Source organism: Macaca nemestrina, chromosome 13 (genome assembly GCF_043159975.1).
Source record: "Macaca nemestrina isolate mMacNem1 chromosome 13, mMacNem.hap1, whole genome shotgun sequence".
In the NCBI taxonomy this organism is placed as follows: domain Eukaryota; kingdom Metazoa; phylum Chordata; class Mammalia; order Primates; family Cercopithecidae; genus Macaca; species Macaca nemestrina.
Window position 1 is genome coordinate 86842824 of NC_092137.1, and position 27365 is coordinate 86870188.

Below are 27365 nucleotides of genomic sequence, written 5' to 3' on the forward strand. Positions count from 1 at the left end.
CCATATTTCCAGTCTTACAAAGGACATAATGATTAGTTAAGCCCTAATTTATATTTGAGGAAACTGAAGCTGAGAGAGGGTTAAATAAATTACCCAAAGTACAGCTAATAAGACCCAGAATCTCAGTCTCACTCCCTGGGATCCTGTGTATTTCCCTGAGTCTTCTAACAACATAAGAAAATTCATATCTAAATCAACAAGTGACGGTAATCTGGTACTATAAATACTAAATACACACTTCTTCATAACACTGTACCAGTTCGGCTTTTAAACTTTATTACTTTGCTTTCTTGTCCTTTGCCAACTCTTAACCTGGATAATCCCAGTTCTGTCAACATTGGACCAGGCTCAGTAAATAAACAAATGAATGGATTTCCAGGCTTTTTTTCCCATCTCTTCCTGCTTTTAGTCCTCTGAATCTGCTGCTTTGCTTACTGCTGCTTTATTTTACAGTGGTTTTGTCAAACCTAGAATACAGGACTAAAAATGCAAGGAAATTGGGTCTGTGTTTAATTTTGATGTTTCAAATTTTGAGCTTCCAAGTCTTTGTGGCCACCCAATGAAGTTTGAGTCTGCCTGTTCAGATGTGAAAGGTAAGGGCTGCAGCAGGTTTTAGGGTATCCCTTCCACCCACAGTGGCCCTTCACCACCCTGTTGTCACCTGCACAGGCACTCCCCCATTTGCAGATGAAGAAATGTTCAGAGAAGAAAAATGATGGACCAAAGGTCTGTTTGCACAATTGAAACTCTACCAGTGGACTATTCTGTTTTCACAGCTACCTAGTTTCTGCTGATGATTTTTTTAAATGTAAAATAAAAGTGATACTTTCAGGTTTGTAGTTGTGTGATGAACTGGTTTTCAAAACACTTATATCATCTGATTTTCTTGCCCTCTCAACATCCTATGCAGCAGGCATGGGGCCAAGTCACCAGGCCAGTCCATGGCTGAGCACTCAGCTTCTAATCCTTGCTACCTCCCATATTTGAAAAAAAGTATTTCCTTTTTCCTTTTAAGCCCAACATTACAAAGATAGTTTTTAAAAGAAAAATGTTAAGACTTTATTCAAGATGTGTATCAGGCATTATAACAAAACAGCAGAACTTCAACCTTTGGAATACTGTAATTTTACATCCCTTTGATGCACAGTCCAGTATACTATTTTATTACAGATCGTTCTATAGGGACTACAGAAATGAACTAGAGGAAATGTGCACAGTCACAATCCAGAATATCAGCTCTGGGAGTGTACACTGTTAGAGGATGAAGCACATCCTTTGCCATTTCAAATACTGTGCCAGGTGAAAGACTAGGAAGGCTCAAAGATGGTCATGGTTGACAAGCACTCTTATCACAAACACACGGACAGCTTATCATAGAGAACACATTTCAAAGGCCAGCAAAGTGAGCAAGCTATTCACACAAAGCCAGGAGGGATTGTGAGTAAACTCTCCAGTTCATAAGCACAAGTCCACATCTCACCTCCTCAGAACAGGTGCTCAATGGCAATTAACTAAAAGTTATGACATGAACATTACAGACTTTCCAGCTAGCATTTTGTAAACAGCCTGTGTCTGTAAGTCAGCAAATTAAAAACATTCAGTTGTATCCTCTAGACAGAACACCACACCACTACATGTACACTTACAGGCTTTCACATTTTATATCAGTTCATACACAAATGTACAGCTTGTCAGATACGTAAACACATTTTGCCAGAAATATGACAGCTGCTCTCAGTTGTACAGTGAGTGTCTTTAAGAGAGAAACCGACTCCCTAGTCAACACTTGAAGGAAAAATAGTTACATTTACATTAAGACAGCAGTTTGGCTACCTTCATATTTTTCAATCTTGAATGAGAAGTAATACAGCATGTCTGAGAATAGAGCGCTTCAAACTTTTTTTGGCATAGTTAAGTGCAAACTTGATAACCTGTACTTGTCACAACTTTCCATTGTAAATTGGTGAAAATATAGCTTGTTCACAATAGGATTTTAAACTGCTGCTACAGGCAATTTATTGTTATGGCAAAAAAAAAAAAATTGCTAAGAAGCTGTGTAAGCTTTTTTTTTTTTTTGCTCTTGTTTCTGATAATTCTGGGTACTTCCGACTAACAGGTAAATATATTTTAAAGACTGTATTATTCTTCCGTCTGGAACTACTCAATGAGCACAAAGAAAACATTTTCTGTCTTCCTTAACAGATTTAGGTATCGGTGGGTGTGGGGCACAGAAAATGAGCAAACAGCCTCTGCTTATCCTCTCAGCCACAAATTCGCTTTTAGGTATATTTTCCTATACTCTTGCAAATTACAAAATCACCTTCAGAGGAACTATGGGTAGACGGGATTCCAATATGCGTATCTGGCAACAATCAGCTTCAAATTAAACCCTTTCTGGGGTGGCTAAGGTCCAGCTAATGTATCATCAGCAAAGGCCTCTAATGTGTTTGCGTAGTAATGGAACAGTTTTTAATTGGGCCTGTTTATAGTTGATTGACAGTTCTATATGGTATATAACACTAATTATCTAGTCTTCTGGGCATATCCACGAACAAATACAATCCAAATATTATGAGTAACTGGGTTGTGACCACTGCATGCATTACACTGAAAGAAAACACCAACTCGAAGCACAAATATATTATTCTTACATTTCGGCTCAGCTCTCAGCGGGGAGAGCAGCTACCTCGGACCACAGTGCCATTTAAACCAGATTCTTTTCAAATAAAATTCTCAATCTAAGTGGAAAGCCCCCTCAGAGAGTGCCTTATTCCCCTACTAAGCAATCCAGGCTTGTATAAAACATCTGATAAGGCCTGTAGTGCCCATTGAGTGTGAGTCTGCTGTTTCTATTCTGCACAGGCCAGGAGGGGAACAGAAGGTGTGAGCCACAGGTGCTCCTGGGTCTGACCAGCAAGTGTAACCCATAAAGATCTCAAGCTTGAAAACCATTCTAGAGCCCACCATTTGATGGTTACACATGTGTTTCAGATGTTTGTTATGGCGTATCTGAAACAGCACAGTTCTCAGTTTTTTGTGTGTTTGTTTTTGCTAAGCTAAACAAGTGTCACTAGAGTTCGCTAAAACAAGGTGCTCAGAGTTCAAGCTCCTCTGTCTGGGGAAATCAGCAGCACTGGTCACGATAAAGGAGAAATCGTCCTTTGTCAAGCACAGAATTACTCCTTCCAACAGCTCTACACGTTCCCATCCTCAAGAAATTGCGCCAAGGGTGAGCTACCTGCCTATCCCTGGAAAAGATTCAGAAGCTCCTAATTCAGAATCCGGGGAGGAGATGAGCTTCCTGTGACTTTTCTCTTATCCTACGATGTTCCCCTGACCTCTCATCACACTTTACTGTGTTGTGAAATATTGTTTCTCTTAGTTTGTAACTTGTCTGGTCTTTTAACTAAACAACTATCTAAAGAATATAGACCACATTCCTGCAGGGAAAGGGATGTCTTACTGGAGTTGTATTTGGAAGCTTTATAAGCACATCTGAGACGTTCTCTAGAATCAAAATATTTTTCTATATTTGTTTTTTGCAGTTTTCTTACATGTCAGAACCTCTGGCAGCCCTTGCAAGTCCATTATATTAAAAGCCAAAAGCCATAAATATGTACATCATAGTTCAAAGTATTAGTACCAAGAACAAAGAAAGTTTTAAAAAATGCTTTGTTTGCATTTACAGGACTAAAAACTAAGTATGCAACAGATAAATTACAAATGTACATCTCAGCGGCATAGGGGTGATTCTCTTATCTTTCTAATTAACACACTGCTGTCTATAATGACAATCCAATTGTGGAAAATTACCAACCTCAGAAGACTTAAAGGTCACTACCCCCGCCCCTACTACCTTTCCCTTTAGCCTCTCCCCAGCAAAATAAAGAAAAGGGGGAAAAAAAGAAATCCTTAAAAGTGGAAGGGGAGAGAGAAAAGGCCATGTTTGTGAGGCTGCACACTCAAAGCACACCCAGCTTGCGGATTTCTATGTTATTAGTGAATAGCTCTTTAAGGCAGAGAAGAAACATTCTGTGGATCCAGTGCTGTTGGCTCATCTCACTCACGTGGTTTCGGTGGCTGAGGATGAGGTACTTTTCTTCCTGAAGCGAGATCGAAGGATTCTAGGCGGTGCCTGGTAGAGAAAACAGAAAGGTGTCCCTCAGTTTGGTGTAAATGTGGAATCTTGAGGTCAGCACCTGGAAGGCATTGTGTTGAGACTTCCAGCTCCTTTGGCCAATGCTGGCTAGGGCTGGGGTCTCCCTGAATCTCCACAACAGGAAGCAATCATCAGAGTCTCATCCCACATATCGCATGAAGCTGACCCTTTGAGCGGCTGATGCCTCCCTCTTAAATTATGCTCCTCGATCTCCCAAGGGAACGGTTGTGCAGAATGACACATCTTTCTTGTTTCCGCCTGAGGAGCAAAATGATCTTAAATGATTCAGCAGAAGAAGACATCTCCCCATCGCTTCCTTTGCTTTTGTTACTTCCTTTGGGAACCAGCCTAATGTTTTTTGGCACTTGCCTCAAATTTTCATCACCAAATTTCCAGTCCCCTTTCTGGATGTGAAACCTCTTAATGTACAGCACACCACACCACAAAGGCAAGCACCAGGTTGCAGTTCAGGTTGAATATCCCTTATCCGGAAATGCTTAGGGTCAGAAGTGTTTTGGATTTTAGATTTTTCTTTCAGATTTTGGAATATTTGCATGTACATTCCAATTGAGCACTGCAATCGGAAAATCTGAGATTCAGAATGCTCCTAAGAGCACTTCCTTGGAGCATGACCTTTGTGCATCATGTCCGCAAAGAATTTCAGATTTTTCGGTTAGGGATGCTCAACTTATATAAAGGGCTCCACCTCATCTCTCCCACAAATGACTCTCAAGGGACCCCTCTTTCCATAGGATACACAGATCACAGGAGGAGTTCCTATTTCAATGAAAGTGAAGGGGACTTTTTCTGGCACAGCACTCGAAGGGGTTCGCACAACTGGCCCCGACCTACCCTCAGCCCCCATATCTGTCCACTTCTCTGTATACACATAGAACTTTCTCTACACTGTGCCCGTTCATACCTGTCTTCCTTCTGACTGGAAGCCCTTCCCTCCCTCCTCTGTCTTGCATATTTCTAGGCCTCCTGGGGACCCAGCTCAACGGTCACTTCTGCAAAGGTTTCCCGGAGCCCCTCTTGCCACTGCCTAGCCACATACAACCAGGCATTGTCACCTCCTGTGTTCTCTCATGTTTTGTACATGTCCCACAGCAGAGGACTTTGCACCCAGTGAGAAGGCGGTGTGTGGGGGCCCTGCTCACTCCCCACCAGACTGGGGACTTCCTGAGGGCAGGCCCATGTCACATTCACCACCATTTCCTGGTGAGTGACTCGGTGCTGGGCAGGCATGTAGAAGGGAAGAAGTGAATGAGCTACAGAACAAGACTCAGGCCCTCTCATAGAATCCTCATGCTACAGCCTTACCACTACGAGATGCTTACCAGCCACCTCTGGAAAGAGACTGAAAACAGAAACAACGGAACCCACCTTTACAGTAATCTGCCTCTTGGCAGGCTGGTGAACAGTAAACAGTAAAGCATTTTGTGCAGCTTTAATAAACAAAAGCAAAACAGCACAAACCCTTGGGCCCTAGAATTCTTTAGGCTGGGCTCCTCTCCCCATCAGGAGGCTCCCCAGGCCAGATTGCCCAGGCCGGACTCCTCCAGCAGTGTCCAAGCCCAGAACATCCTTTCCCAAACCCTTGAACTTTAAAAGGGATGCATGTGCGCCTCACCTTGGAAAGGAACCTGATTAACTGCACATAGAGGTGGTCATAATTACAGTCCTAATGAATAAGAATGCTAGGCTGCTCAGTGTCTGTGGAAGGGAATATTTCAAGGCATCTCCCCATGTAAGTCTCACAAGGGTCTGTACAGAGACTTCCTGTTTGCTTCAGATGGCCTCTCAGGTCGTGATACTCAGCAGATGGGGAATAAGAGAGGAGACCTTAGGAAGCAGAGAGAAAGACTGGGGTCCCCGCACCTGTGCTTATAACTGGTGACTCCCTACCCACGTCACAGAGCAAGGCCCAGGAGGCTCCAGGCTCAGCCCTCCTGCTGCCAGAACTCCATCCACATCCTACAACTGACAATAGCATGTATGTCAAGGGTATTGGTTCTGGTAACTCTAAAGGGCTGTACCCCTTCAGTAACATTTCATGAATAGCTACTTTGTACCAGGCACTATGCTGTCTCTTGGAGATACAGCGATGAACAAGCTTTGTTCTTATGAAAACTTTTCAAATAACACATTCTGAGTTTTCTTCCCTCAAAACACTCATTTAGGTTGCTTTTCACTTGTACGTCAACTTAGAGTAGTAGTAGTTAATACCTGGAAAAAACAAAACAAAACAATAAAGACCTAGATACTTTACCACTCTCCTATTACTTTCTTTCTTTCTTTCTTTTTTTTTTTGAAAAGGAATCTCGCTGTGTCATCCAGGCTGGAGTGCAGCAGTGCAGTCCCACTGCAACCTCCTCCTCCCGGGTTCAAGCGATTCTCCTGCCTCAGCTTACCAAGTAGATGGGATTATAAGTGGACGCCACTACGCCTGGCTAATTTTTGTATTTGCAGTAGATAAGGGGTTTTGCCACGTTGGCCAGGCTGGTCTCGAACTACTGACCTCAGGTGATCCACCTGCCTCAGCCTCCCAAAGTGTTGGGATTACAGGCGTGAGCCACTGCACCCAGCTCACACTCCTATTTCTAAATGAAATTAATAGGATTTCCTCTCTTTGGCAAGTAGCTGCATGCTACCCAGTGGCTGGTTCTGCTTGTCTGATGGAAGGTCATTCCACCCCAGGTATTGAGGAGATGTTGGTGCCCCAAGAGACGACGCTCCCAGGACCCCCAATCTCCAGGGCACAGCCTTTGGAAAACACACTCCAACCCACAGCCCCAGACACTGTGTACCTCCAGGGGCAATTCCGTCCTTCGAGGTGCTTTATACTTGTACATGAAATCCAGCAGGTCTTCCTCCTCCTCGTCAGAAAACGCCAATGGGTTTTGGACCTGGTGAGGCTCCCATGCCTTCACACCACCCTCATTCACATCTCCCTCAACCACTTAATGTCCATTTACAATCTACACAGAGGAGACAAAGTATAGCAAGGAGGCATCAGTGCAGGGAGCAGGGAAGGGCAAGGTTAGGCACACAGCACAGCAAGCCAGGCCTGTGAGGACAGCTGAGGCCCCTGGGTCTGAGGAAGCACTGATGTTTTGGGGGCCTCCTTGCAGGGGGTCTGGGATTGTGAAAATGAAGCTGTATGAATCTCCAGGCACTGTGCACAGAAACAACCACAGACTCAGAATCTACTGAAAAGCTACCAAGGCGGCACCACTTCCCTGGGTGAAGAAAGAAGCGGCCTTAACTGAGACACATCAATCCCTGCAGCTCAGTCCTGTGATCCCACACCAGGTGAATGCTTAGGGAAAGAATCTCCTCTAGAGAAGATGGCAGCAGTGATGTGGGGTGGGGTGGGGAAGCAGTTTCTATGTTATACATACAAGCCACGTTGACAGTGTATATTATACTTGCATATTCAACTCCAAGCATTCTGTAAGAGACAGGATGTAAAATGCCAGGAGGCCTTAAGGGATAACTTTAAACAAAGCTATATAGTTTTTTTTTTTTTTCCCCAAAGGCCCAGTCCTAGAGAAGCAGAGAAACCTAAGAAAGGAGAATCTGACAGAAGCCTCTGACCAAAAAAAAAAAAAAAAAAAAAAAAAAACCAAGATTCCTGTTTTAGTCTGCCTTGAGTACATCTGTAGGAAAAGCTTCAGAATTAATTCATCTCATTGAACCCACAGTATTTTTAAAATGTTAAATGCTAATACATACTCCATGTCATCTGGCTAGGCGGTTCTTAGCTGAGATGTAAAATATCTTCTGCCCCTACCCAGCTTATCTGATATCATACACGCACATCTTTCTATGCTTCATCTATTGTTTTTACCTAGAATCACAGAATGCAGAACTAAGGAGATCTCAAGCCATCTGGTCCAATCACCATGAGGCTTCCAAATAGAAACCAGAGCTCTTCCTGGGACACCCTGCTCCTAAGAACATATTCGGCCACCGAATGTGCTCTCTCTCCATCAACAGTGGACTTGCTAGACTATTCCACCACCAGGCGTGGAGTAAAACAGACAACTGAACCCTCATCTTGGGCAGCTTTACCAGCTACCACTGCTGTGCTCCCCAACAGCCAGCAGGAGGCAGCACAGCACCGAAAGCTGAATTTTAGGCTGGGGTGTGATTGGTTCAGGCTGGGCCTTAGTAAGTAAAGTCCTGAGATCATTGATGTTCCTTTGATTTTTTTATTATTATTATTATTTTTTATTTCTACTCTGCACTTCCCTCAGCTTATTTACTCTGGGTTTAGTTTGTCCTCTGCTCCCTTCCTCTGTCCTAATCAGCTGCATCCTGTTGAGCACAAAGACCAGTGACTCCAGGGAGCCCTCGCTGAATACTCTGACCCTCCCTGGCCTCCCCACTCTGAGACCCGACAGTGCTTGGAGGCTGTGCCACACAGCTTGTGTTGGGTGCCCTGGTCCTCATGTCAGTCTCATTGCCTTAGCCAACAGAAGGCATCCTGAGGTTGGGGGACCATGGCTGATCCTCCCTCAGTCCCTCTAAGCACCTGACCCAAGGCTGGGCACACAGTGGCCACTCATCAACTAAACTAAGTAGAATCCTGAAGTCATCTCAGTAGAGCTCAGCTCTCGTCCCAAGTCAGAGCTTGATACTCCCATTAACCAAACCAGGAAATTCCTTCTGGACACAGATACCTCCTGCCTGGCAGGAGGGAAAAAAGACCAAAAACCCTCAGACCAAGGCAAAAACTGCAGAAGCAGCCTGGCCAGCTCCACCCCAGCAGCAAACTCCATGACGTGGAAGTGGGGTTGGTGCCCGTTCGAGTCTGTGCCTCTGCATATGCTGTAACCTCCACATCCAGGTCCAGGACTTTCCCTGTACTGATGGCTGTGGGTGTCAGAAGGTGGCCCAAAGTCACCGTGAGATCCTCAGGCATCTAACAACCCAGGCCAGTCATCCAGTCTGGATTCACTAAAAACCCAGGCCAGTCATCCAGTCTGAGGCTGAGCAATGAACTCACACATTACCAAAATCACCATCATCACTATAATCTCAGGCTTTGTGCATGTTCTCCACTGCAAGGATTGCAGGGTAGAAAAGAAATGATCCTCCAGCCCAGTAAGAGTGATGGTTCAAGGACAACCCAGATATCCAAGCAGGATTAGAAACAAGTGCTCAGCTCAGCAGAGGCTGGGAGCAAAAAAGGTCAGTGTGGGTAGTAAGGGAGCCAGAAGTAGCCTCAGGAAGAAGCTACAGAGAGAACCTCCTAAAAAGAGAAGACCTCTCCTAGGAGGTCACTGTGTCCGCTGAGCATTTCTGCCAAGAGTGTTGTCTATAATATTTGCCTTCCTCTCAGAACCAGTGAGAATAAACATTCTAAATAAGACAAGCTTCCACGCCTCTGGCTGGCTGTTGCACAGTGGACATGAATCTCTTAACTAATTGTATTTCCCTCTTTGCAGTGGTTTCAAGGAAGCCAGGTGTCTCGACAGTCTACACCTTGATGGCATGCATTTAAAATGTTCTTCTCCCCACTGATTCCATCTTACTTGCCCACTCCCTTTTCCCCATGCTTCAATTTTCTTACTTTGATTTGCTACTTTAGATATATTTCCACAAGTAGACCTAACTCCTTTTTCTATCAGGAAGGAATATACATGGAGAAATGAACCCCACAGAATACAGTCCCAAAAGAAAGGCACCAGGAGGAGCATGAGAGTGAGTAGCTGGGTAGAAAATCCCATGCTCTGCCTCCTCCGTGTTCTTGTCCCTGAAGATCTAAAGATTGGTGACCCAATAGGTCCTTACCCCTGGCAACAGGCCTGAAAGAGTATTGCTATCCATATCTTAGGACTCTAATTGGCTCCCAGAGACAACGTGTATGGAAGGAGGGTCTCCCACCCAAGTTCATGGCCATAACACCTTGCAAACCTCAGGTGATGGTGGCCACGGCCTTGAGCCTGCAGAGCTGCCACTATGATGCCCAAAGCTGGGTTGCTTCTAGGAAAGGGCAGGGTCTCTGCTGTCTTCCACAGCAGGGGAATGGGTGTGTGGCCTTGGCTGATGTTTCTGTATTAGCAAACGTGTCAGCAGGGTTACAGCAGCCAGGGCTGCAGGCTCCACCTCTTCTCTCTGTGGGGAAGGCAGGGAGGGAGAAACTGGCAGAGCCTCTCAGCCCTTTAAAGGCCTATGTAGCCTGCACTGGGCCTAGGGCCGCCCCACCCCTGCAGTGCAGTAGAACCTCCCCTAGGTTAGCAAAAACATCCCACACAGCACACATTAGCGGGAGCATTAATAGAAGGCAGCAAATGTCTGCAGAAGAGCACGCCTGTCTGGAACACTTACATCCACGTCCCCAACAGCACCGAGGAGAGAGAAAAGAACATTCTGTTAGAGAAGGGTCTTTGGCACTGAAACTCACACACGTGTGCACCATGCACGCATGCCCATCCACACACACATACACACTCACATGCACACATGTAAACACACACATGCTCACTCACTTCCCATGCTCTAAACCTCAGGCAGCTCCTCCTGCTGTAATCAGGACACTGCCCAGAGGCCACACTCAAAATGCAATTCTCTCTCTCTCTCTCTCAGAGGACAAAAAGGATGACTGCTTTTAAAAATTTTGTCCTACATGCTTGATTTTAAAAAGCGGGGAGGGGCACCTCTATGACTAACCACACAGGCAGTAATCCAGAGTTCAGCTCTATATTACATAGAGGTAGGCAGAGAAAAAAGGAGAGAGAGAGATAATAATAGACACAGAAAAAGAGAGACAAAGACATGCAGAAAACAATAGGGAATCAGTTGACAAATGGGGCAGGAACACAGCAAAGATGGGAAGAGAATGTTCTGGCATCTGAGATGTGCAGCTTAGAATAGAGGCTGCTGCCCTCTGGGGCCTCCAAGCTCTGTCACTGCCCTAAAAGGCACTTAGCAGCCTCTGAAAGGCCTCCTTTCCCCTGCCCCCATCATAAATTAAGACCTGAATTTACAACTCCTAGAAAATGTTCCTGTCTGCTGAGGGATCCTGGGGCTCTGCATGGCCCCAGAAGTAATTTGAATCTTCCCAGGCTTTGGCCTGAGTGAGCGCCCCCTGTGACATTTCAGTGGACCAGGAGGAAAGTGTCCCCGACACCTGTGAAATCCTCTTACCGCTTAAGAGTCAGCCTATAGCCCCAGGTGCAAGACAGACCTCCCCCAACACCATCTGCCACCACTGCACAACCCAGTAGACTGTCACAGCTGGGAGGACCAAGGGACACCTAATGGAGGGGGAGACCGAGGCCTGCAGAGTGCATGGGTTTTCCCAAGGCCTCAGAGGGAATGGTGTAGGCCAATCATCAAAGGGTTCCTTGCATGCAGACCTGAGAGCCAGGACACAGGTATTAAGAGGCCCTTGGAGAGACAAAGGCCAAAGAAAGGAAGGGCTGGGGCAACGGCTTCCAGGTCTTGAGGCCGCCACCAGGCCTCACCTGCTTCCCACTGTCCAGCAACCCCCATCCCAGCAGCTCCCAACTTGCTCGGGGATGAGGAACCAGAACTTGGACACTGAATCCTGGACACACTCTTATGCATGTGCAGCCTTCCAGAACTATTCAGTTCCTACAATCAACCACAGCTCTATTGAAATGCACTGGAAACGCTCTGTCTGATCATGAAACCACCAGGTGTCATGGCAGGAAAGGGCTTCTGAGAGCAGCACAGAGCAGTGCCAGGGGAAGAATGGAGGAGAGGACAGCCACTCTCCCCGACCAAGTGCCAGTCTCCCAGAATTAGAGGCTTTTGGAATTACTCACAGAATTTGCAGACTCAAAACTACAGTGTGAAAAGACAGAAATCCCTACAGTTGCCTGGAGCCACTGGCACCACAGGGTCATTTCCCATGAACTAGTGTGTCCACCAGGCCAGCGTCTCGTGCCCGGAGCTGGAAACAGCTGAACGCAGCCCCTTCATTTCCAACTTGGACCAGGAGGCCCCACAGAGACACAGGGTTAGAGTCAGAGCTGGGCTAGGACACTTGTCTCCACCTGCAGCCCTGCTCAGACTCGTCTGTCAGCTCAGTTTGGCCTTACGGCCTCCAAAATCACCAGCTTTTTTTTTTTTTTTGATGGAGTTTCACTCTTGTTGCCCAGGCTGGAGTGCAATGGTGCCATATCAGCTCACCGCAACCTCCGCCTCCAGGGTTCAAGCGATTGTCCTGCCTCAACCTCTCGAGTAGCTGAGATTATAGGCGTGCGCCACCTCGTCTTGCTAATTTTATATTTTTAGTAGAGACAGGGTTTCTCCATGTTGGTCAGGCTGGTCTCAAACTCCCAACCTCAGGTGATCCACCCGCCTCGGCCTCCCAAAGGGCTGGGATTACAGGCGTGAGCCACCGTGCCTGGCCTAATCCACAACTCTTCTATAAAAGACTTAAAAACTGAACACTGAGAGCCTTAAAAATAAAGCAATGCAGGGAAAACAGGACACGTCACATAATGCAGTTTCCTGTCTTGCTCACTGCCGATGTGGGAGGGGCATGTCACGCCTTCACGGCACCAGGGCTGGAGCAAAAGCTGTATTAGGCACCTTGCATGCCTGCCTTCCTCCCCTGACAGTAGCCAGCAGGCTGCAGGCCAGGCATCGCCCCTGTTGCCTTCTGAGCCTAAGGCAGCTTCTCCATGGGGAGCCAGGCAGCATGAAAGGGGCACTGGATTAGTCCAGCACCCTCACTAGTCCCTAATGTATCTAGTTAAGATTAGGCAACTGGAGAAGCAGGTCACAGCAACCACCAGGTGGCCATGGCTCCAACAAGCCATCACTCACACACTGGGAAGGCAGCAGCAGGAGTCCCTGTCCAGAACTGGGAGACCTCCACTCTCCCGGGGGGTCTCCTGGCTGCTCCAGGCTATCACCACCACCACCATCACCATCACCACCATCATCACCATCACCACCATCATCACCATCATCATCATCCTTCCCAGGATTATTATGGCCCTTTCACAGCCATTTTCACAACAGCACAGTGATGCCAGGAAGCAGGATCTCATCTCCGTTTTAAGAGGAGGAACTGAAGCTCACAGCGGTTAGGTGATTCATGCAGTTGTACAGCTAGTAAGTGGCAAAGCAGGACCAGGGCTCCCTTGGCTGCCCTAGGACCAGAAACCCCTGGAACTTCAGGACTTCATCATTTCAGAGGACCTTAGTCCTCTGAAGTTCCTGTGTCCTTACCTGGAGCACAAAGAAGTATGACCCTGTTGTGGCCTTTTTTTTTTTTTTTTTGAGATGGGGTCTTGCTGTGTCACCCAGCTTAAGTGCAATGGCACGATCATGGCTCATTGCAACCTTGACTTCCCAGGCTCAAGCAATTCTCCTGCCTCAGCCTCTCGAGTAGTTGAGACTACAGTTGCACACCACCGTGCCTGGTCTTTTTTTTTTTTTTTAATTGTAGAGATTCATTATTGCTATGTTGCCCAGGTTGGTCTCGAACTCCTGGGCTCAAGAAATCCTCCCACTTCTGCCTCCCAAGTTCTGGGATTACAGGCATGAGCTACCGCGCCCAGTGACCCTGTGGTGGTTTTAAGATATCTCCACACATTCTTTGATGCTCCTCCCTTCAAGAGGTAGAGATTAATTCTCCTCCCCTTGAATGTGGACTGGGCTTAATGACATGCTTCCGACAAATAGAATAAGGCAGAAGTGATGAGTGTGACTTCAAAACCTAGGACAGGAAAGGTACCCTGGCTTCCTGCCTGCCCTCTCTCTCTTGAATGGTTCACTCTAGGCCAGGCCACCTGCCATGTTGTAAGGACTCTTAAGCAGCCTCGGAGAGGCCCATGAGGTAAGGAGCCTCCAGTCAACAGCCATAAGAGTGCCATCTTGAAAGTGGACCCTCCAGTTTTGTCAAGCCCTCTGATGGCTCAGCCCGGGCTGACATCTTGACTGCAGCCTCTTGAGAGACCCTGAGCCAGAACCACCCAGGTAAGTTGCTCCCAGTTTCTAGCCCACAGAAACTGTAAGCTACTGTGTTTGCTGTTATAAAGGGTTACCTCCTGACCCCTCCCTATGACCATGCAGCCGAAAGGGAGCCCCAAGGTCAGGTGCCCACTCCTGGTTAGAAGCTCTTCCCAAGTGAGAGTCCAGCACGCTGCAGAGAGGCTGGCTGCTTACTCACCTTTCCAGGTCCTGCAGGTGGAGCAGCAGGTACACACTGTGGGAATGGGGTGGGGGCACCATCAGTGACATCCCCCACTGGACAGGAACCAGCCCCGGGCAAACAGGGAGGCCTCGGAGAGGTATGGGGACCCCAGTGTGTACAATACAGGGATCCCAGGAATGTGGGTCTCTGTAGAGACACCAAAGTGGGGAAAGAGTCATCTCAGATTCAGTTTCCACTCAGGTGCAGAAGATACCCTCACCTGGCACACAAGTCAGTCCTTGCACCCTGCAGCCCTAGGCAAGGCAGGCGACAGTCAAAGTTCCCTCTGGGAAATAACTCCAAGCACCCCTGCCCAGAGCCTCCTCTCTTCGCTTTCCAGTTCAGAATGTCCTCCAGGAAACCTCCTCAGACTTACCTCTGAACCCCAAAGTGCTTCATATCTGGGCATTTGCAAAGGCCTAACTGGCTGCTGCCTGGTACACGCCTTTGGTCTTGGTGCGCATCTGGGCCTTGGCATAGAGTAGGTGCTCACTAAATACATGCTCACAGAGTGACTCCAAGTCCATGGAAGGGCAGGGTCATTCTTTCAACATTTCTTGTACACTTCCTGGTGTCCAGTGCTAGGCATTCAGCATATGGTATCTGACGACACACCTCCCAGCTCATTCTGCAGGGAGGGCCCCGTCAATCCCTGCCTGCCCTGACCCTTTAAGCAAAGAGGAAAATTCCAGGCAAGAGAGAGGGTCAGGCCAAGTACACTGCCCAGCCCCATTCTGGGTGCTGAAAGCAGCAGGAAAGAACTCTCCTTCCCCTTCTCCAACGCCTAGACCCTGTGTCCTCAGAGCACATGCAGAGGTCTCTGTGTGCCAGGCATGTGGTGGGTATGTTGGGTAGGCATTTACAGAGGGAAGCACAGAACCCTTGTCTGCCTGCCAGGAGCTTGCAGCGCTGAGTGACCGTGCAGGGACAGTCTTTGTGCCCCTTCCTCTCTTCCTTGTTTGTGTGCATCTTCCTTCCTTTACTCAAGATGCAAGAGGTCACGTGGATATCCCTTCTCGGCTCACAGCGAATGGTCCATACTGGTTCATGGGACCCCCCTCACTTTTTTTTTTTTTTTTTTTTTTTTTTTTGAGATGGAGTCTCGCTCTGTCGCCCAGGCTGGAGTGCAGTGGCCGGATCTCAGCTCACTGCAAGCTCCGCCTCCCAGGTTTATGCCATTCTCCTGCCTCAGCCTCCCGAGTAGCTGGGACTACAGGCGCCCGCCACCTCGCCCGGCTAGTTTTTTGTATTTTTTAGTAGAGATGGGGTTTCACCGTGCTAGCCAGGATGGTCTCGATCTCCTTGTGATCCGCCCGTCTCGGCCTCCCAAAGTGCTGGGATTACAGGCTTGAGCCACCGCGCCCGGCCTTTTTTTTTTTTTTAAATGAGACAGAGTTTCACTCTTGTTGACCAGGCTAGAGTGCAATGGCGTGATCTCAGCTTACCGCAACCTCTGCCTCCCAGGTTCAAGCGATTCTCCTGCCTCAGCCTCCTGAGTAGCTGGGATTACAGGTGCCCGCCTCCACGCCTGGCTAATTTTGTATTTTTAGTAGAGATGTGGTTTCTCTATGTTGGTCAGGCTGGTCTCAAACTCTCAACCTCAGGTGATCCGCCTGCCTTGGCTTCCCAAAGTGCTGGGATTACAGGTGTGAGCCATTGCGCCTGGCAACCCTTTTTATGTGCCTTTACATGACTTTTATTCCCACACCGAACTCACATTCTCCTTCCTCCTCAAGGAGTGTCATTTCTAATATTTTAATATGCAACTTTTTGTTTGAACATGTTCTTCATATAAACTCTGTATTGTTACTTTGCATGATAGGCGTAGCTTTTTATTTTACATAAATTGTTAGATAAAATCTCATTCTGTTCTGCACTTTTCTTCAGCTGGCATCATGCTTTCAAGTTCCATTGTGTGCACATTTAATCTGTTGCTTCCAGAGGCTGCAGAGAATTCCACGAAGCACAGCTCCCACCTCTCTCCAGGTTGTCTTCAACTCCTGCCACCTGTCCAGGGTTTGCAAATTCTCTAGTTTCCTCTCCTCACAACCCTAAGACATAGGCTGAATAGGGATTATTGGGCATTTTGTTTTACAAAGAAGAAAGCCTAAGGGAATCAGGTCTGTCCTCTGTGCCAAGGTCAAATCCTATGGTAGCTTCTGCCTGGGTTGTTCTGAGAGAAGTTCTGAGGCTGAATTGAAGCTCAGCAGGAACAAGCGTGCCTTGCTGTGCTGCCTTTGCTGTGTCTGCACAGGCCCGGCATCACCCAGCCAGGATGAAGTCTAGTGTCTTCCCCTCTTCTGGGGCCCTTTCTGCTACCTGATGTGGCCTGGCATCTGAGGCCCACACTGGGGGCTGAGTTGGGAAGGCTACACCAGCCCAGTATAAATGGGCTTCCTCTGCCAGACTTCCTCCAAGGCACGTTGACCTTACTTGAGGGTATGATAGCCCAAGAGCCTCTGATCCAGGCAATTCTGCCCCATATCCAGGCCCCAGGCCATCTTTCACCTGTCTTCCTTTTTTTTTTTTGAGACAGAGTTTTGCTCTTGTTGCCCAGACTGGAGTGCAATGGCACAATCTCAGCTCACCGCAACCTCTGCATCCCGGGTTCAAGCGATTCTCCTGCCTCAGCTACTCCATGAATAGCTGGGATTACAGGCATGTGCCACCACGCCTGGCTAATTTTGTATTTTTAGTGGAGACGGGGTTTCTACATGTTGGTAAGGCTGGTCTTGAACTCCCGACCTCTAGTGATCCACCCGCCTCAGCCTCCCAAAGTGCTGGGATTACAGGCGTGAATCACTGCGCCTGGCTCCTGTCTTCCTTTTTGAGATGGCTTTTATTTTAGGCTCCAGAACAGCTGGAAAGAGCACCACACTGTTCCTGGCCTCCCTGCTGGGTTGCACCTTTCCTTTTTGCCCCCTGTGGTCATAGGTGCTGAGGCCAAGTGGGCCAGCAGTGAGGAGGGCTGCGGCGTGATGCAGCACAGCTGGTCCTCTCAGCCCAGGACAGCCGGAACACTCCCCACTGCCTCCCTGGGGAATGGCAGGGGACGTCATCCCCTCTGGTCATGGAGAGTGGCAGAGCCAGTGCCAAAGCAGTCATCTCAAACGTTTTTCTACCTGGTGCTGGGCTGGGAAGATGCTCCAAGCCCAGAAGACACTCCCATCTCCCTGCAGACCCTGACAGCTTCTTGCATTCCCAGTTCTGTGGCTGCCCGGAATAATTCACCAGGGGAGGTCTAGGCAGGAGGCCTGGATTCTGGGCCTGGGGGCCTCAGCCCACTGCACAACCTCTCTGAGCCTGCTTCCTCCACTGGGCTCACCTCTAAAATGGCAACACAGACTCTTAGAGGCAAAGGGATGCCAGGGCCACCTAGGCCCGCTTCCTAGCCAAATCAGGAATCCCTCCCTTGAACCTGACCATCCAGCTTTGGCTTGTATACTTCCAATGTCAGGGATCTCACTACCTCCCAAGATGGCCCATTTTGCTCCTGGACACTCAGCATGACAATGTGCCTTCTCAGGTGAAACAAATTACAAAAAAGAACAGTGATAACAGCTACTATGCACTGGTGCCAGGCATGACCATAAACACTTTTACATGGTTTGTTTCACTTGAAGCCTCACAGTACCCCTACAAAGGGGTGTCATTTCTTGTATAGATAAGAAATCTGGGGTGCAGAGAGGGTAAACAGCTTGCCTGGGTCATGCAGCAAGCAAGTGGCTACTCCCTTGGAACTGTACCCCACTGGTTCTTGCTCTCTGCCCTCTGGGTTTCACTGAATTGAGGTCCCTTTTCCATCTAAGGGGCAGCTTTCATCTGAGGCTTGGTAGACGATGAGCTGATGCAGTGTGGAGATGAGACCTAACTCTGTTTTGTATCCCTATTTCTGGGGCAGTGTCCAGCAGATCAGAAGCTGTAGATGCTTGACAAAGCCTGGATGGTTGATGAGTGAGTGACCAAGGGCACTGGCCCCGGAGTCAGGAGGCCACACTCTACTGCAGCCCAGCGTGGGTGACCCTGCACAGTCCCCTTCCCTGGACCTCTGTCTCTTCACCGGTAAAATCACTGGATTTAACTGAAAGATCCCTGAGGTCATTTCCTGCCTGGCCTTTTGGGATTCCATTCCTGCAGCAGGGCGGGGGGGTCCCTCAGTGGGGAACCCCTCCCTGAGGTGGCCATCACCCCCACAGCCGAGACTCCACCTCCCCAACCCTGTCCTGCTTCCAGCAGTGACAGGGTTAAAACATGTCCCAACAGAAAAGCCACAGTCTTAAGACCTGCGAAGGACCAAGGGGACACTGCTGAGAGGGAGGAAATGGACAGAGCCCCGAGCTGCACTTGGCTCTGAGCATGAGTTGCCATTCCCAGGCAGCCACAGGCCTCATGCCTTCCGGTCGATGGCTAAGACCCCCGAGCATCAGATGGGGTCTGTCAGGACATGGGGCTTATGGCCAAGGTGTCCCCTGCAGGCTGCACCTTATAGCACATGGTCAGTCACAGGTGGCCAGGCATCTCTATTTGTAGATTTAAGGGCCAGGCAGCCACCAGACATACGTTGTGGACATAGATTCCCACCCCTCTCACCACAGGGAGGCAGAAGAGGTGATCCAGAACCGTCCCGCATGCTCCCACCATCAGTCCTGAGCAGCTGCTGTGCTCAGCCCCTGAGAGCCGAGGCCCCTGGTATCCTCCCAAGGAGCAGCCTGGGAAACTGTGTGTCCCTAGCCTGTGCCCCTACCCTCCGTGAGCCTGAAACCCACGCTGGTGGATCCGATGCCAGGGGGTTCCCAAACATGGCTGCATCTCAATGAAATCACACTTCTGGGTCTCACCCCAGACCTAGTGAAGCCTCTGTGGGTGGGCCCAGGACTTTGCATGTTTAACGTGGTCCCCAGGTCAGTCCCAATACCGGCAATCCCACGATGGGCGTGTGACACCAGAGTCAGACATTGGAGGCAGAGGTGTGGTTACTGTAAGGTCCCGGTCACCACAGGAACGAGAACTCAGAGCTAGCATGGCCCTTGGTATGCAGAGGCTGGGGATGGTGTGAGGTACATGAGAGGTCAGAGATGAGAAGGAGACAGCAGAATGAGAGAGAGGACAGGCAATATTCAGGCAGGGAAGAGGGCCCGTGAGAGCAGTAAGCCCGGGTGAGAAGACAACATTCAGGTGTCAACAGGTACGCCTCCCCGGAGTCTGAGAAGACAACACAGAAGGCTCCTGGGGCCCAGGTCCAGTTGTGCCTGCTGCCTCCAGGCTTTGCCTAGACACTATCCCCCAACTATCCCCAGTTCCCCAGACAATCATATGGAGAAAGGGGGACCCTCTGGTGCAGGTGACCTAGCCCTGTCCCTGACCAGAGTCACCAGGCCGGTTTCCTGGCCTGGCCTGAGGGGTGCTCCGCCCCTTGGCTGACCTGGCATGATCTGATGGACACCTCTGTTGGTGGCAGGTCCACGGGGCCAGGGCCAGGCTGCATGCCACACTGTGGACTGGGCCTCTCTTAAGGAAAGCGAGGCCCAAGGAGTGGGAAAGAGGGGAAGTAAAGTAACACCTACCTGAGCTGCTAGCGCTCTCAGAAGCACTCCTGGACATCTTAGGCTGGCCGTGTTTGCCGCTGGCCCGCCCAGGCCCCGGTGGTGGGGGGCCCGAGGGAGCAGGGGCGCCGTCTCCCCTGATGGTGGTGAGGTCCTGCATGCTGAAGCTCCGCAGTCTCTCTGATAAGGCACCCTGTCCCTGGATACAACACAGGAAGGGCACACGTCAGAGGTCCTGCTCCACAGGTCAGACTCGACAAAGGCCAAGAGGGAGCTCTGATGGTCAGCAAGGCGGAAATCAAGACCTGGATCAACTCTGAGGCGCAGGTGCCCAGACACAGCTGCTGGAAACACAGAGAGGGTCAAATCCCGGAATTTTCCAGGGCCTCCTCTGGGGCTCAGCAATTGCTCCTTTGGCTCCAGGCTCCCTCCCTACCCTCAGACACTCCCACGATGATACGATGATGATCCTGATCAGGAGCCTCAGACAGACCCAGGGCCAAGCGCGTGACTACTGCCTGCAGCTCCTACTCCCTCCAGGCCACCTGCTGCTTCTCTTGCTTTGCATAAATAAAAATCCACATGTATCTACGTTTTTCTCAGTACATGAGAATCTGGTCAGGCAATCAAAACCTAATATTCAATGTGCTTAGTTCTTACTATTTTCAAAGGACACAAAATACAGACAATATTTTTCTAAATGTTTGACAACGGAAATTTCTTTTATTTGTATAGCATATCACTGTCTGCAAGGCACATTTACTTCTGCTGGTGCATTTCAGCCTCATAAAATACCCAAAAGGTAATGAATCAGGAAGGAAAAAAATGATTTAAAAAACCCCTGCTGACTCTAACCATTTCATGTTCTGAGGGAGACAGAGAATTAGTCTCGGAGGGGAATTGTTCTTTTGTTTAGAAAGCAAGATCAATGCATTTTACTTAGGAAAGAGCAGCTCCTCACTGTCTGGATGAGAGAATGTGTCAGAGTGAAAATGATCACAGTGAAGGGATGGTGGCATTGCTTTAAGTGTGCCTCAGGGGCTGCAGAGAGAGGCTACAGAAACCTGAAAGTGGGAGGAGTCTGCGGAAATTTGGAGCAAGAAGTGACAGGCAAGTAACTACCAGGCAAATGAATGAACTCAGACATCTTCAGAAAGAAGAAAGCCTGGAGGGTATGCAGGCTTCCCTCGGGTGCATGGCACGACAGTGGCATGGGAGAGGTATTCTATGCCACTTGGATAATGAAGGAAAGAGTGCTCCCAGAGATCCGGGGGACTTGGGGACAATACTGCACAACAGACATAACAGAACCAACAGATCAGCACAAAATCAATTCAAGCCGCTGACAAGAGGGCTGTTGGTAGGAATGATGAAACAAGCAAGGGCCAAAACAGTTGAGTAAGAGGTTTTCAGGGGTGAGAGAAGGGTTTGGAAGATTTTTTCATTTTACTTAATGTAAAAAATAATGAAAATGAACCAACAAAGCACAGCAATTCGCTGAAGTGAAAGATCCAGATGGGATCAAGGAGCAAACGCAAAATGAGTTCATTAAAGGGGAGAGGGAAACAAAAGGGGCTTGCACGCAGGTTTAAAAGAAATGCCAGAAGAGACCAGGCCTGATGGCTCATGCCTGTAATCCCAGTACTTTGGGAGGCTGAGGCAGGAGGATTGCTTGAGTCCAGGAGTTCGAGACCAGCCTGGGCAACGTAGTGAGACCATGTATCTACAAAAAATTTAAAAAACTAGCTGGGCATGGTGGTATATGTCTATAGTTCCAGCTACTCGGGACACTGAGGTGGGAGGACTGCCTGAGCCCAAGAGGTAGAGCCTACAGTGTGCTGGGATCATACCACTGCACTCTAGTCTGGGCAACAGAGTGAGGCCCTGTCTCAAAGAAATAAAAAGAAAGAAAGAAGTATCAGACTAAAACCAAGATGCACTAAAATATGAACCAGATCTGTTCCCAACCTACCAAAGATATAAAAACCATGTCGCCAGGAAACCAACAACAATAGCACAAAGAAAACTATTTAAATAATCAAATAAATACAATTAGAATTGTAAATCCAGGCCAAGAAGTATTTGGAGGCTATTACATGAAAAAAGACAGACATCACCCTGGTTGCCTCAGACACTGCTCTAGAGTGATGGTGGGCAAGGGTCCAAGGCCTCACGTCCTTGGCAGGAACAGCTGGGTGGTCTTTGCCAACGTAGGCTGGACCAGCCAGACACCCATTATATAACCCCTTCAAATATAACAGCCAATGATCCATGATTATTTTACTCAGAAACATTCTAGGCGGCATCTAGAATTTAGAAGAAATTTGATGACTAAGGAACCAAACTTGACTCTGAAATGAGTGAGAAAATATTCTGCCAATTATAAGTCAGTAACTCAGGTTAGTGTTCAAGCCAACTATTCACTGACTCACTCATTCATCCTCTCATTTCTTCATTTACTTTACTTGTTCAACAATTACCAAGAACTTTCTATGGGCAAGAACATGGTGCTAGGTGTTAACATGAAACACCAAAAGTACAGTTTGATTTCTGAGAAAGTGTAAAATGACAAATATACAGATACAACACAGAAGTGCCCTAACAGAAGCTACAGAAAGTGAAGATTGAGAACAGTAGTTCCTGAGTCAGGCCTGGATTCAAATTCCAGCCCTATCATTCAACAGCTGAGTGATCTTAACCTCTCACCGCCTCAAGACCTTCATTTGCGGAAGAGCATCCAAATGGCCAGCTGCTGGTGCGGATTCAATGAGATTACATCCTTAAGATACCCATCACATAGCCCATTGCATATTTAGTCTTCAATAATGTCAACTATGATGATAATGATGTTGATGCTGCAGCTACTGCCTAAGACACAAAGGTTGCTATTGAAAGCTAGTGAAAGCTGCCTAAGACACAAAGGTTGCTATTGAAAGCTAGTGAAAGCTGCCTAAGACACAAAGGTTGCTATTGAAAGCAGAGGTGGAAAAGGTCACTTCCTGAGCTTCGTTTATTTGGGACCCCAAGCCCAAATAAACGGCCAGGGACGAATTCCCTCAATAGTTTGCCAGTTCTCGCTCATTGTCGCTTGGCAACATATGTGAGAGAAAGCAACAGCAGGCATCGTACACCTTCATTTTAGCAAAGTGCTCCATTCCACTCCCAGAAGCCAGCCAGTCTAGCTCCAATATCACACTGGCAGTGGCAGAGGTTAGGAAAGAGAGGGAGATAATAATAGCTCAGTATCAACCTAGGCCTGTGTCAGAGGAAATTATAGTGGCATAGATACAAGACTCTTGAAAACAAATTAGTCCTTGCCCATCTAAACACTCTGAGATGGTTAAAATCAATATGACTGACCGGGTGCAGTGGCTCACGCCTGTAATCCCAGCACTTTGGGAGGCCAAGGTGGATGGATCACTTTAGGTCAGGAGTTTAAGACCAGCCTGACCAACATGGTGAAACCCTGTCTCTACTAAAAATACAAAATTAGCCAGGTGTGGTGGTGCACGCCTGTAATCCCAGCTACTCGGGAGGCTGAGGCAGGAGAATCTCTTGAACCCGGGAGGCGGAGGTCGCAGTGAGCCAAGATCGCGCCATTGCACTCCAGCCTGGGCAACAAGAGCAAAATCTTCATGTCAAAAAAAAAAAAATCAATATGCCTCTCTCATTTGTAAACCTTTCAGCCCTTCTCAGTCTCTACACAAAATCTCATTCCTATTCACTTTCCACAAACCCCATTCCATACTGTCAGTTCAGCTGTGCTCTGTAGAATCTTTGTTATTCTAGACCATTGTCTTCTGGGAAGAACCACAAGTTGTTCATTGGTATTCTACAAAATTGGGTTCCCTACTTTGGGGAAATAAATTTGGATTCTCTAAATTTGGAAAGCGTTAATACCATATTCCACATAATTCCATGAGCCACATTATCATACTAAAAGCTCTGAGAAGGCCCATCTGGTGGCGCATGCCTGCAGTCCCAGCACTTTGGAGGATAAGGCGGGAGAATCGCTGGAGCCCAGGAGTTCAAGACCAGCCTGGGCAACATAGGTAGACTCTGTCTCTATTTTTAAAATTTAAAAAGACATCACTAAGTCACCAGAATAATAATGATAGCACCCACCTACTCCTAGACTTCTTGAAAATGATTTTTATCAATTTCAAGACATATTTTTTGTCTCTGAAATTGGGGTCGATCTTACAATTGCTGCTGCCCTGACATCACTGTCAATGCCTACACATAGATATACTTGGTTGTTATTCTCTCTGGCATAACTGGACAACTGAAGCCCCTGAGTGTTTAACAAACCATTTAAGAACTGCTTGAGAAAGGAATATGAATCTCAGTTGTCTAACACATATCTCACTGACACTTTCTGGTATGATCAAGAAAGTGGCAGCATCAAAACTGGCATGAATGAAAATCCCAGAAACAAAAGTTCGACATCACCCAACACACTGGAAGGAACAGAGAATGATATGGCATGGTCATAAGTGGATACTGACACACTGAGTTGAAAAGTGATTCAGGAGACTCCAAAAGTGAAAAAGTGAGGTTAGAGAGATCTTAACCACTTATTGTGCTAATGTGTTCCTTTTTCTTTCTTCTTTCTTTCTTTCTCTTTCTTTCTTTCTTTCTTTCTTTTTTTTTTTTTTTTTTTTAGATGGAGTTTCGCTCTTGTCAGCCAGGCTGGAGTGCAATGGCACCATTTCGGCTCACTGCAACCTCTGCCTCCCAGGTTCAAACGATTCTCCTGTCTCAGCCTCCCAAGTAGCTGGGATTACAGGCACCCATCACCACGCCCAGCTAATTTTTGTAATTTTAGTAGAGACAGGGTTTCACCATGTTGGCCAGGCTGGTCTCGAACTCCTGACCTCAGGTGATCCACTCACCTCGGCCTCCCAAAGTGCTGGAATTACAGGCATGAGCCACCATGCCCAGCTATGTTCCTTTTAGTGTATTTATAAAAGTGACAAAAAAAGATGTCTAAAAGTCTTTTTAATAAGATGAAATAAACATTCTGGCTGGGCACAGTGGCTCATGCCTGTAATCGCAGCACTTTGGAAGGCTGAGGCGAGTGGATCACCTGAGGTCGGGAGTTTGAGACCAACCTGACCAACACGGAGAAACTCCATCTCTACTAAAAATACAAAATTAGCCAGGCATGGTGGTGCATGCCTGTAATCCCAGCTACTCAGGAGGCTGAGGCAGGAGAATCGCTTGAACCCGGGAAGCGGAGGTTGTGGTGAGCCAAGATCATGCCATTGCACTCCAGCCTGGGCAACAAGAGCAAAACTCCATCTCAAAAATAGTAATAATAATAAATAAATAAACAAATAAACATTCTAAGTGAAAAAACATTGTGTCCTAATTTAATTGGCAATATTCTCCTTCTTAGTGGAACATAAGATAATGATGTGTCTCAGAAACCACAGCATTTTAGATTCAATGAAACACGATTGCACTTCTCAGAGCAGCTTTCTCTACTCATCCCAGTTCCCTGTAATATGCTGTCACTGCAGCTTTTGAGCTGTACTTCTCTCTTGTATGCCACACAATGATATTTAAGTATTGCTGTTGTCTGTTTTATTCACTATTGCAGCCTTGGCACCTGCCACTCTACTTGATACACATTAGGGGTTAAGGAGTTGCATGAATGAACGTATGATCATTTGTGGAGCTGCCTACCGCCTGGGTGAAGCATGACAGTGGAAGATCCCCACCTCAGCCTGATGCGTCAGCCAGGGTCCCAGACCTGAAAGAGCCTCCTGCTGAACAAGCCTTGAGATGTGTCTGTGAGGAGTGTATAAGCAGTGTCAGAGGGCTGTGGGTGCACAGGGCAGAGGGCACACACTGGAGAAGCAAGGCGTACCAGAGGAGACTGCACTTGAACTTGGGTGGGTGGAGGACTTGGGTAGGTGAAGATGGAGACCAGGTAGAAAAAGAAGGAGTATGTGTTAGTATTTATCACCACTGACAGTGGCCACTTCAATCCACCCCCAAGTGAGGTCTTTGCAGTTTTGTGTGCTAAGGAGATGGGGGTCCACTTATACCTTGTTCATGGCCAAGGATGTTTCCGAATAGCGGAAATGCCTGCAGAAAGACTACGTGGTTTCTTTGTAAACAGCCATGCCAGTGGAAGGCAGGGGTAAGAGGAAGACTTACTCTTCACTGGACACTCTCTTTTGTCCTTTTAGAATTCTGCACCAAGAACATGCATTACCTTTAAAAAATCAGTACAATTTAATTTTCATTAACGCCCACAGCACTCACTCAAGGTCACCCTGAGGACCTCATTTTGTGAATATACAGTGTGCACGATGCAGACCAATGTCATCTAGACCGAAAAAGAAAAAAAAAAAAAAAAAAAGGACATAGGAGTAATGAAAACAGCAATAACAGCAATACAGAACTAAGAAGGAGTTTACAGTATCTCCAGAAACTGAATGAGTTTTGAGCCCTTAATGAGGTCCTCTTTTCCAGAGGGACACACCAAGTCACAAGGGAAGGCTCCAGCAAAGCACAAAGTTTAGCCCATCTCACTTGACGCAATATCTAATGCCTGCTACTGAGGACAACAATAAAGACAAAGGGTTTTAGTGAGTCAGGAAATTGATAACAAAGCCACCAGCACAATCGCATTTCCCACCGGTAATTCAGAAGGAGTTAGTACTTCCTTCCAAACCCCATGGGGTGCCCGCCTCACTGATGGAGTGAGCCTCCACAGCCATACATGCACCACATCCAAGCCAAGCAGGCTCCCAATGACATGCTGCATGAGGACCAGGCCCTTGTTTGTGACATGAAACGGGATTAACAAACCAAACAGAGAAGGATAACTTCTACTGCAATAGCATCCATCATCAAATTCAATCCATTCTCCAGGCATTAAACAAAGAAAAAAAAAAACCCAAGTAAGTTAATCACATGTTAGATGCTACCAAATTCACACCATAAGAGTCTCTGGAAAGACGATGAAGCGGGGCCCAGCTCCGTGTGCCCCACATGGATTAACACACACGCACACGCAGGTGCTGAGGCAGCGGGGACACCTGCCTCTGATCCAGACCACGTGCTGGTGAGCAGAGCCGGCGGCCTGGCCTCGCTGCCCGACTGGATCAGTTTGGAGTTAGTCACACCTCTCAACAGGGTTACCTGCCCTTCTCTCAGGTCCAAAGAGAAGATAAAATGAAAGAGTCGAGCCACCTGATAAAGGGGAAAAGGAGAAAAAAGCCATGGGCACCAAGACAACAAAACGGGGTTGAAGGGAGCCATGTTCTCACCTCTTTCCTCCCATCACTCCCTCGCTCGCTCACCCGTTTATTCACTCACTCGCAACAGACGCTACTGGAGTGTTCACAAAGCTCTGTGTGAAGCACTGCAGAGGAACAAAGATAAGGATGGTACGGTCCCTGCTCCCATGGAGCTCACAGTCTAGCTGGGGCATCAAGACACAAAAGTGTATACAAGGGCA

The 27365-nt window shown here is 47.8% G+C and overlaps 1 protein-coding gene across 4 annotated transcripts in view; it reads right to left on the minus strand.

The window, feature by feature from the left end:
- Positions 1 to 1034: 1034 nt before the first annotated feature.
- LOC105465402 (receptor accessory protein 1) overlaps positions 1035 to 27365 on the minus strand; it is a 123461-nt gene continuing 97130 nt past the window's right edge. Inside the window, exons 6-9 of one of the 4 annotated variants that reach the window (XM_011713866.3) lie at positions 19910 to 20087; positions 14322 to 14357; positions 6970 to 7121; positions 1035 to 4135 (exon numbers count right to left, since the gene is read on the minus strand). In XM_011713866.3, coding sequence (XP_011712168.2) covers positions 4064 to 4135; positions 6970 to 7121; positions 14322 to 14357; positions 19910 to 20087 — 438 coding nt within the window. In that variant the 3' untranslated portion in view covers positions 1035 to 4063. Of the gene's footprint in view, positions 4136 to 6969; positions 7122 to 14321; positions 14358 to 15855; positions 16353 to 19909; positions 20088 to 26806; positions 27098 to 27365 lie in introns of those variants that run through there. The other 3 variants (XM_011713869.3, XM_071077041.1, XM_071077040.1) reach the window with 3 other exon arrangements.